Source organism: Momordica charantia (genome assembly GCF_013281855.1).
Source record: "Momordica charantia cultivar OHB3-1 chromosome 9 unlocalized genomic scaffold, Mcharantia_2.0 BLBB01000009.1, whole genome shotgun sequence".
Classification (NCBI taxonomy): domain Eukaryota; kingdom Viridiplantae; phylum Streptophyta; class Magnoliopsida; order Cucurbitales; family Cucurbitaceae; genus Momordica; species Momordica charantia.
The window spans coordinates 30,604,924-30,616,590 of NW_028275167.1; the positions used below are offsets into that span (position 1 = coordinate 30,604,924).

At 30.1% G+C, this 11,667-nt stretch overlaps 1 protein-coding gene across 1 annotated transcript; it reads left to right on the top strand.

Moving 5' to 3' along the window:
• The first annotated feature begins 5,099 nt into the window (after positions 1-5,099).
• ZFP5 (zinc finger protein 5) lies at positions 5,100-5,912 on the top strand. Its single transcript, XM_022295526.2, has one exon. The coding sequence runs from the start codon at positions 5,206-5,208 to the stop codon at positions 5,824-5,826; it is 621 nt and encodes a 206-aa protein (XP_022151218.1). The 5' UTR covers positions 5,100-5,205; the 3' UTR covers positions 5,827-5,912.
• The last annotated feature ends 5,755 nt before the right edge of the window (positions 5,913-11,667 follow it).

The following is an 11,667-nucleotide window of genomic DNA, read 5'->3' on the forward strand; positions in this document are numbered from 1 at the left end:
AAGTATAAACAACTTGGTTCTGCAGTAAACCAAACCAGCAACTAAACAACTTGGCTTCGTCTTCAAATCAAAATCTTCTTGCTTGAAATTCCACTTCAATTATTTAATTAAAACCATCCATTTTCTTCCAAATTGCACGGTCATAAAGCATAGTTCATATGAATTGGTAGCTATTTGGAGTTGGTAGTACAGTTTAGCCATCTCATATGAATGGTATGACTAGCATTGTTCGAGTTTGTCACAATTTTGACAGTGTAGAACAACTATCATCTTATCGACACATTTTAAAGTTCATAGATTTATTAGATATAATTTTGAAACTTTGGACCAAGCTTGTAATTTGACTTTGATATTACTCCAACAAAAATTTATCTCCTCCACTCAGAGAAAAACTTATGGTAAACATTTTTCTTTCGGAATGTGAACAACCATATGCAACCCCCACCAACCTTGACCTCAATTGATTCTCAAGATCTTTTAATCATTATTCATTATTTTTATTTTTATTTTATATCGATAAAAAACGATTAATGACTTATATAAGATTTATGGCTCAGACAAATAAATTATTTTTAAAAAAAATCTCTATTTTTCTTTCTTTAAGCTTTAAATATTGAGAAATCCTAAAAAATGGCTACATACATGATATCATAATGAAAAATGATATATCACCATACTTGGTAGAACATATCATGTCCATATTACCCTTGCATCATTTCTTCATTTAGCAAAATTTCTACATTGTAAAGCTACCAAATCTACATTATCAAACAACTAAATCTACCTATATCATTTAAACATTTTAAAAATATTATTAATTTGTCTCCAACATATAATCTAATTAAAATATATAACAAACCTAACTAATTGGGTAGTAAATTCTGTTGCAATCACATCTTCTAAATATTCTTACACTCATCAATCCTCATTTTTTATCAACCCAACAATCTCAAGTTCCTTGAGACATGGAGGGATCAACAAATCGAGCATTGTAAACTTCGAGTCTCCGATTCCGTGATCGAAATTTATCTGGTAAGCATTTAGATTATAAGAAGAATTCAACTCAACAATACAAGAACTGAAGGTTTTTTTCTTCTCCTTGATAGTTTTCTGCCACAAAATATGTCATCCAAACCGTTTGTTGTCATATTCATTCGAAGTGAAGCTCTACCCTAGCTTGATTCTTTGGATGTGCAGATTGTGTCATTTGAATCCCATTTTAATTTGTGCATTTGAGTCCTAATTTGCAAAAACTAGAAGCAAACATTGGAATAATCGATATTTAAGGTAATATAATTATTGAGAGTTGAGAGAAAGTAGTAGAAGATAGGGAAGATGATTGGAAAGGAAAATGAGTCTCCTTCCTCATGAGTCATTATAGTCATATAATGAGGAGTCATATGATCTCATCTCGTTTTTTGTAGCCAAGAAAAAATGTATCTTTATTTACTCTATCTTTATTCTGTCTAACACATATTTTTTTTTATTTCTGTCTATACACTTATTTACCCTATATTAGATAGAGATTATCTTTAACCATGGTAAAAACTAAGTAATGAATGGTGCAAGCAAGTCACTCATTACAATGTAAGTAAACTATTTTCAGTACTACGTAAGTATTATTATATACGACGTATGAATAAGAAAATACCTTAGCTTCATCCTCTTCCAGGTGCTTCACCACGTTTCTATTTTGTCATTACCTTTATTTGTAACCTTTTTTGTATGTTCTTTTTTGATCGATTACGTTTTTTTGGCAAGAATGAGACGGTTCGCGAGTTTGGTATTAATTTTCGTGTCTCCCAATCTAGCTACCCCCTCCATAGTTTTAAAAACAGTATTCAATCTTATTTTTTCTACTCATTTTCCACTTTTATTTACGTTTTATTAGGTCATATATTTTTCATATTTTTCTACCTTTTATATATATTTTTTCAAATCATTCATTTAACCGATTTTATTTTTGAAATTTTGAAATTTCTAAATCTAGATTTTATTTTTGAAAATTTTGAACTTTAATTCACTATTTTATTTCCTAAAATTAAGCTATAGCAAAAAGTTGTTCCAAGCTTATTTTTGCCACAAAATTTAAGGGGTAATGGTAGGATAATTTAACTGGGACGATATATTTGTCTATATTAAATTTTAGCATTGAAGTATAACTGATAGCCATTTTTGTGATATTGGATACTTTTGACCCTTTTTCAAGTGGAACTATTTAATATAGCCATTGCTCTAGTTGCCCCTTAAATATTTACCCTTTTTAAGTGAAAACCGATTCCCGCAACCAGTCCTTCATGGTTCTGCCCACGCCTTTGATTTTTGAGTGGATGAACGTTCTAGAAGCAATTTTAGAAAGAAAAAAAATATATATATATATATATATATATATATATATATTTGAAGCAATATTTAAATTAAAAAAAAAGAAGAGAGAATCAATTTTCTATTAGTATACCCAAAAAAGCACCCATATTCGTTGTAAGTTTCCCCATTCGATATTCAAGATAACTCCATCCACGAAAAGATAGAACAAGGGAGAGATAAAAAAGAGAGAGATCTTTCATCTTATGCTTCAATCAAAGGCATCTTATTAAAGAGAGATAATTTTGTTTTCTTTTGTAAAATAAGATCAACCGCATTCCACTCTATCAAAACCCAATTCAAATAAATAAATAGAAATTAACTCAAAATAAAATAATGTTTAAATTGGGATAAACGTTTTTGTTTTCCAACTCCCCACCGAGAGCTTTGATTTTTCAAGCTCTCAATTCAAGTAGTCTTAAACATTGGGTTTTGGGAAATGGAATATCTGAGACAAGAAATTGCATGGAAAGAGGAATGATTAATTAGTGGGATTCTGTTCAATCGTCCAAAATAAGAAGAAAAGAAAAAGTTTTATGTGAAATTAAATATTAGTTTAAAGAAAAGAAGTAATGGATATGGAGAGACGAAACCATATAGAGGCTTCTAATCAACTTCCCTTGTCTTTGTCTCTCACCTGACTCCGATCACTTGAAAGATCATCAATTTTGAAAAACTAAACCCTAATCTTCCTTTGTCTTCACAAATTTCAAATTGAAAAATACTGTATTTCGTTTCGGAAAGTCAAGATGCCAACAGAGAATCAAGTATTCTTCTTTTCAACCTGCATGAATGCTTATCATTAAAGATGTAGGAATGGTAGAACATGGGTCGGGTCATATTATCTGATATTTCAATCAAAACCCATATTAGAAATGAAATGAAAATTGAGGTAAAATGAAATGAATTATATTCAATCAATCAAACCAACCCCACCCACTACCATATATATTGATATTGAATTATTGGTGATCCATTTATATCTATCTTTTTCCTTTCCTCAATTTTAATATATTCCACATGTTGTGATAGTGAAATATTGCTTCATGACAGCATGCCTACTTGGAAACATTTTTCTCCAAAAGTAGGAATTTTTAGACAATGGAATACTTGGAAAATCCAACAGTTTCCAACAAGCCCTACAAACTGGGCCCCAGAAACAACACGTGTCCAACCACAATTGTTATAGCTTAATTAATTATAATTTATTATTTATGTGTGCCTCATTCATAGGATAATATTAACTGAAGATAGACCAAAAAAGAAAAAAAAAAAAAACATATGCTTTTGGAGGTGATGATAAAAATTAAATTAAATTAAAATTGAGGGCTTTGCCTGCTCTAAGAAGATATGCCCAGATCTCATCTTAGACTTTATTATTATTATTTTTTTTTTCTTGTCACAAGTATATATGCTTACATCATTCTCCACTTCTTAATATTCCTTTAATTTGTTTGGGCTTTGCCAACTACCTCTCTAATTAACTTTTTTCCCTTTGTCATTTTGGTCAACATTCATCAAAATCTTTGTTTTATTTATTTATTTTTTAATTTTATTTTAATTGTGCTTCGCCTGGCTGGACGATAATCACAAACCAATATGTAATTAACCAAATTAATTAAACCCACCCTTCACTTCATTGCTCAATCCTTAATTTTCTATATTCTTTTTATTAATAATTTAACATTTGTTCTATAGACTGTACTAGATGGGACTTCCCACCGACACCCCCTTAAATATTTCCCCGAAAAGAGTTCACTTTTAAATTTGTTCCACATCCTCTCCTTTTAAAATTTACTCTCACTGGACATGTCATGTCATTGATTCATTAATAGGTAAAAATTACATAATTTTTCAATAATTATATATCAAAGTTTGGAGACCAAGAGTATGAAAACAGAAATATAAAAATTGAGGGATTAAATGAAAATATAATTGTTTAATATAAAATATTTTTAGTTAAAAAATTATTTTCAAAATTTCCAGAGAGATATTGATTGAATTCATTTGATTTAGTAAATGTGAAAATAACACACAAAATACAAATTATCTACCAAACGTGCCCTAAATTTAGGATTGGTAATGAAAATATGGTTTGAAAACAAGCTCCCAAATAAGAACTTTACTTTTTAGAAAAATACAAAGAATCCAATGAACTATTAATATTGGGTGGTGGTTTTAGTTATCCATTGCAGCTCAGCTCTTTCCTTGAAGGTGATTACATCCCCCACCTTCTTTGACTTTTCGTCTATGTTGCTTTGCTAATATTAATTAATTAAGCTAATCTTCTCTTTGAAGCATTCGAATATTTGTTTTGTTTTGTTTAAACAAAACCCATAAGTGCTGCCTAAAATAATTGCATTCATTGATAATTTTTCTATATTAATTAAACTTTTCTTCTTCTTTTTTCTTTTAGTGCGTATCTATAACTAAATCCCCCCTTTGATGAGGAAAATTCCATGTATATCTATTACTATATGCAAAAGTTATTTGAACGCAAATATTATTGCATGACAAAAAAAAAAAAAAAAGACTTCTTCTCTGCTCTGACTTTTCCTTTTCCTTTTCCCCTCCCTTTAAAAAAGCCTTATTTTATTGACCTCTTGGCTTGCCGTTGCCGTTTCATCGATTATTATTAAATTAAAATATTTATTCTTTTGACATGTCACACACTATTATGCAAAATTAGCACCATATCATTGTAACCCAAATTTCAGTATAAAAAGAAACCCATCTCTCTCAACTCTCAATTCTCAAGTAGTCCCAAAATTAAATTCAATCGCTTTGCTTCCCATAAAATTATTTTTCTTTTTTTTTCTCTCTCTCTATTTCAACACCAATATGGGAAATGAATCATGGGGTTGTAATTTGGAAGAAGGAGAAAGTGGGTTATTTTCTTCAGGTGGTTGTGGTGAGAAAAAAGTGAAGCTTTTTGGGTTTGAGCTGAAGCCATCAAAGAACGACATGTCGGGTTCGGGTGAAGGAGATGAAAGTGTGAACTCTTCAACCACCGTGGAAAGATCAGAGGCCGCCATTGTTGTGATTAAGAGGCCAAAATTCGAGTGCCAATATTGCTTCAAAGAGTTCACAAATTCTCAGGCTTTGGGAGGCCATCAAAATGCCCACAAGAAAGAGAGATTGAAGAAGAAAAGGATGCAACTCCAAGCCAGAAAAGCCACTCTCAGTTACTATCTACACCCATTTCAATTTCAGACCTCCAACAATAATAATTTTCTCTACTCCCACGATTCCTCTCAAATTAGTTTCAGCCCAAACGACGCCGAGTTTATCCATTTCGATCCCCAAGAAAGACGGTTGTTCACTTTGACGCAGCCCGACACGTCGTCCGGACCACCCAACCCTCTCGTTTTCTACTCCTCTTCTTCTTCTTCTTCTTCTTTGCCTCTTTCCAAACAAAACCCTTCTTGTAAATCTTTGGATCTTCATCTTGGTCTCAATTAGCTTCTTAAATTTAGCTCCTAATCTCTTGTAGCAATCGGAATTCTAAATTAAGCCCATCAATACAAATTTTATGATTTTTTTTGTTACCATTACAAGTTTGGTCGAGTCTCTCTCTTAGTATATATATATGGTTGAGTCTATTTAATTTTTATTAAGTTCTTAAATTTTAATTAGTGGCATCATGAAATATTTATGGTTAAGTTAGGATTTTAGGGGTGGAGAATCGAACTCACGACCATTTAGTCAGAATTAAGTGTGTTTGTTTTAACTAGTTTGAGTTGAGTTATTATGTTTATATTGATATTAAGTTAGGACATTTTATTTAAGGTTTATAGTCAAAATTAGCCCACCGTCAACTTTAGAAATTTATGAAACGTAAACTAAATAATTGTAACCTTAAAAATTTATAATGATTTGTTATACATTTTTTAAACTACAAAAACTAAATAAACACAAAGTTTAAAATTTAATGGATGAAATTTTAATTTAACATAATATTTTAGAGCCGAAAGTATGGTTTTTATTTTTGGATGCATAAAAAATACGTATAAATATATGTAAAATGGTTGCGTTGATTTGTATTATAAAGCTAAAGCATATGATGTGGTGGTGTTAGCTTCAATAGAGAAGGGTGGCGGTCCAAAGAGATTATATTAATAGAATAGAATATTATAGAGAGCTTAAATTAATTAATTAATTAATTGTTAGGATAAATCATTAATTAGAATAGTCTGTGTTACTAGATCATCCCTGGTTCCCATAATCCATTAAATAATGTTTGATTAATTAATTGATGCTAACAATTAGTCAACCCAAATCAACTAATATCACTTAAAATATACAAAGGCATTTGACTGCTCATCAATATCGACTTTGTTTATATATTTGTTTATACTGTTCAGAGAAAGAGCACTAATTAATAAATATAATAATATATTATATTATAATAGTATATTGTCCATCTACTCTTCCACATGTTTATATAAATATATAAACATGGGAAATTTATCGGTGCAAAGATTATTATAAATTAATTCTGATGTTATAGAAGTACCGATTAATTTTATGTTCCATGTGAAATATATTATTCGTTTCATATTTATATATTTTTTAATTTCATTGACTAAACAATAAAAGGGATAAAAAAAAATTTGAATATATCTAACTTTCGGTCCTTGGATTTCGAGTATTTATTAGGTGAAATTTGGTGCGGAACGCTAGAAGACAAGAAGAATGAAATATTAAACCCACTATTGGATGATAATTTTATTTCTAAATTTGTGTTTTTGTTTAAAATATAGTAGTTTAATTTATCAATATTTTCTTTTGACTTGTCTTTTACTTTCCAACAACATATTTGAAATTACAGCTAATGCAAACATGTTTTTTTTTTTTATAATTATTTTTAAGTTTTTAAAATTTGATTCAATTTTAAGAGTAATTCTAAAAAGTGAAATTTTAAAAAATTTGATGAAACAAGATGACAAGATGATAAGATAACAAAGTACATCGTATTTTTTTTTGTTGATATTTTATATTCTGTTGAACTATTCTCTTGTTTATATCAAATTATTATTAGATTTTTTTTACGGGATCAAATCATTATTAGTTAGTTTCATTAATTTTGCCTTTATATCAGAAACAAATATTCAATAAAGTCATAATTAAAATATTTTCAAACTTCAACGGCGAAACTTTGTCCCTTCGAAATTCAAAAACATTGATGATTTTTTACCACCTTTCCTTTTTTTTCTCCCTCCTCTTTTAATACAGTTTTTACCACCTTTTAAATATGGGAAGGCAGGGCTGATATAACTATTTTAGGTAAGTTTTTACTTTTATCGGTAGAATTTTGAAATTTCGGTTTTGATCATACTTTCTATTTCAGTCATTTAATTTGAAAAATCTCAACTTTCATAAAACTTTTATTAAATTTTCCATAATTCCATAGTTACGATGATATATTATTTAAATTTGACAATTGCAAGAATAGGAGATTCAACTATCAACTTTAACTTTAAGAATACTAATAAGTGCTTAATCTATTTATGTAACTATACTTTAGATGAGTCAAATTCATAGTAATTATTAGGTTTAAATACTATTTTTGTCTCTTACTTTTTCCTTGGTTCAATTTGGTCAATGTTATTTTAAAATGTATATTTTGGTATATATACTTTTAATTTTTGTTTATTTTGATTTCTATACTTTTAAAAAAGATCTTACAATGGAAACTTTTCATACAAAAGTTCAAAAAATTGTGAGTGAAATGTCATGTTAAAATTACGAAAGAAAGAAAGAAACAAGATAAATTGACAAAGAAAGGAGATAAAAGAAGTAGTTACAAAAATCAAAGAATGAAAACGAAAGATGGTTAAAGATGGAAGAGGCAAACCCACCAAACTTAAAACTTAAAAGAATTGAAGGACCAGAAAGCAAAAGTTGAAGTTTAGAAATGAAAAAGAAGCAAAAGTTGAAGAAAAAGGTGGAAGAGTTTTGGCAGCTTATGCAGGGTGCAGAGATGAGGTGAGTGAGAGAGACAGAAGTAGAAAAGAGAAGAGAATGAGGCCTATAATAATAATGATGATGATGATAATTTGGGGCCGGTCCGGCCCACATTCCTTTCACAGTCACAGTGGACGGCGCGGCATCTATACTATAGAAAAGGACCATGGCCTGTTTTATTCACTCCACCCCCCACATTAACCCATAACTTTCACGTGCCATTCCTAACCCAACCAAAACCAAACATCACCACGCAACTCCTCACCCATCCAATTCCCTCCTCTCATCTTCCAAAAGGGGAGGAGACCTCAAAACCGGACTGGAAGTAGTGTTCTGGCTAGGGTTTGGGAGTTTGTAACTCTTAAAAGTCTCTACTCTAAGTTTGACACAGTCACTTGCGGGCCCTGACTGACTAGGCCCAAGATCGCACCTATCTCTAAAGTTCGTAGATGAGACTCAGGGAAAGCCTAACACAAAGAGTATTGAACCTTAATAGGACGGGTGTTGAACCTCCCTTTCCTTTCATGGTCTGGGTTTGCTCCTTTTTGTAAGTTCGGTTGGTGACCTTTTCGATGCTTCGACAAATTTCGTCATTCTTTCTTTCTACAAATCTATTTTTGTTGTGGGGTGTGTTGTCTCCACATTAAGTTAGGGAAGAAGAAGACCATGGGAGGCATAACATCTCCATTTGTATGAAGTATTTTAGGTGAAATAAAAAATAAAACCGTGAGGGTTATGTCTAAAATGAACAACATCATACTATTGTGAGAATGTGGAGGTTTCTTGTCCGAATGGACTCACACCACATAGTTCTTAAATGTCCACCTATGTACACAATAATATGATAAAATTGTACTCACCTATATATCTCTTCCTTCTCTAACTAACGTAGAAATTGTCTTTTTTCTTAATATAAAACGTGCGGGTGAGAATTAGAACTCATGATTTTTTCGTCATAGATAAGTGTCTCAACTAGTTGGACCCAGAAGATATTGAAATTGATACGTGGCTTGTGAGCATATGTATTTTAATTAATTAATTCTACATAAAAGATACTGTCACGAAATAAAAGGATTGATTTGATGTACCATGTGGGTTCTTTCACATGTTTCATGAGATTCGATTGTGGATGCTTAAAAACAAAACGAGATACAAGTTCAAAATAAGGGCAAATAATTCTTTTACTGCAAAGTTAAAATGTACGTTACCCTAAATGTTGGATAACGGAGAGGTTTTGGGCAAGGAGTACCACAAAATAATTGCCGCTGCTTCTGCTTCAATAAACCATACAATACTTTTCAGTCTCTTTTTTAGTTTGTCTTTAACTCCAAAATATATCAATTTTACTGCTTATTGATATTTATCATTTTTTTTCTTTATGCGGGAGTGGGGATCAGACTCACGATCTCTTAATTGGAAGATATATGTCAATTAAAATTGACCTAGGTTCATTTTGGCTTAATATTTATGAAATTGAAGAATAATATCTAACTACTTCGTATTTATGAACAAAATATCTCAATTTAGGTTTGAATAAAAAATGCAATAAGAAGCTTAGAATGTAGGCACCACCTTCAGGCTTCTATTATTAGAGTTAAATATAACATAGTTAATTAATGCATTTTTATTTGACACTGGAATTATTTAACTATATAAACTACTTTATATTATTTTTAGAGATGATATCTTCAGAGTTATTTTAGAAACTTATTTGTCTAAAATTTTCTAATTTTACTTTTAGATTTTTTCATCGGATTTTATTTTAATTTCGAATTTACTCCTATTTATTGCATTTACATTTATTATAGTTATTTGCTTTTTTTTTAAATATAAAAGATTTAATTCCATAAATTATTATCATAATCCTTTAATTAATTAATGTGGGTCTCACACCAATTTTCAACCCAAATCTCTTAATTCACTCTTTTAAAACCTTAATTTACTCCTTAAAAAAGATTGATATTCCCTTAATTTACTCCCACACCTTACTCAATCTTCAAGGACAATTCAAAATCAGATAAACATATTTTGGAGCTTCAATGAGCATATATCCGCATATTCAAAAAATATATTCAAAATCACAGTATATGTCCACTTATATATCTGTATATATACATTCAAAATCACTATAGTATATATCCGCATATCTGCATATATACAAGTTGAGTTATAAGATATATTCACTTATATATCTGCATATATACATCAGAAAGCCAAGATATAAATCACAAACGGTATATATCTACCAGTATAATATTGTAGGCAGTATATACCCACCAGATTCTTAGTTTTTTAAATCACCATCAATATATATCTGTATATATAAAACTTGAGTTATAATATATATCCTAATCTAATCACTATACTATATATCCTCACATATACAATATTTCAAACAAACGAAATCAGAAATTGAAACTTATTAGATGGAGTGCAAAACCTTCAAATTGGAGATGAACTGCTCTAGCAACTGAAAAAAAATGGAGGAGGTTGGAGACGAAGGCAGGCAGAAACTAGTGGAGAATAGGAATCGACGAAATGAAATGCTCTTGCGAAGGCGACTGCCTCCGGATAGGAAGGGAGAGCGACGACGGTCGGATAAGAGGAATGGAGGTTTCGGAGGAAGGAAAGAAAAACTAGGAAGAAGAACGGAAGTTTTGAAAATTTGGAAGTTTTGGGATTTTTCAATTTTGGAAATGTAATTAGCACATTGTTTTAAGGGATTTCCTCCCACTTTACCAATTCTATATTTTAATAATTATTTAATATTGAGATAGATCTTATGGATATATTAGTAATTGAGATTGTTTCATGACAAAATATAAATTCTATACTTTTCTATCTTTTTACGTAATTATGATTCCTAAATAGAATATCTATGTACTATTTTTACTATATTTTTTAGTTGAATATACAAAATAACTTATACTCTTATGAAATAAAAATGCTTATTCTATGGGAGAAGAAAAGACAGGATGATATACTTTTAATATTGCCATTTAAAATGTGGAATGAAAACTTAAATCTTACTCTACAATGAAAGAATAGAATAGCGAGTAGGAATGAATTTCATATGTCCCATAAATTTGATGTACTGCGAAAAATCAATTTATTAATTGATACTTGATAGCAACATAATATGCACGGGAAAAATCTTGTCCAATCATGATAAAATAACACCAATCAGTTTTGGAATTTTGAGATTTTTTCCACAAAAACTTACGGACTTCCCCCACATTTTCAAATATCCAGCAGGGAGACCATTCGAAATTAAAAATCAATAGGCCACTTGGTCTCTCAAAACTAAATTTTAAATTCCAAATCGAGTTTAAATGA

Coding starts and splice junctions, on each gene's coding strand:
- ZFP5 (XM_022295526.2), top strand. CDS start 5,206: ATGGGAAATGAATCATGGGGTTGTAATTTGGAAGAAGGAGAAAGTGGG.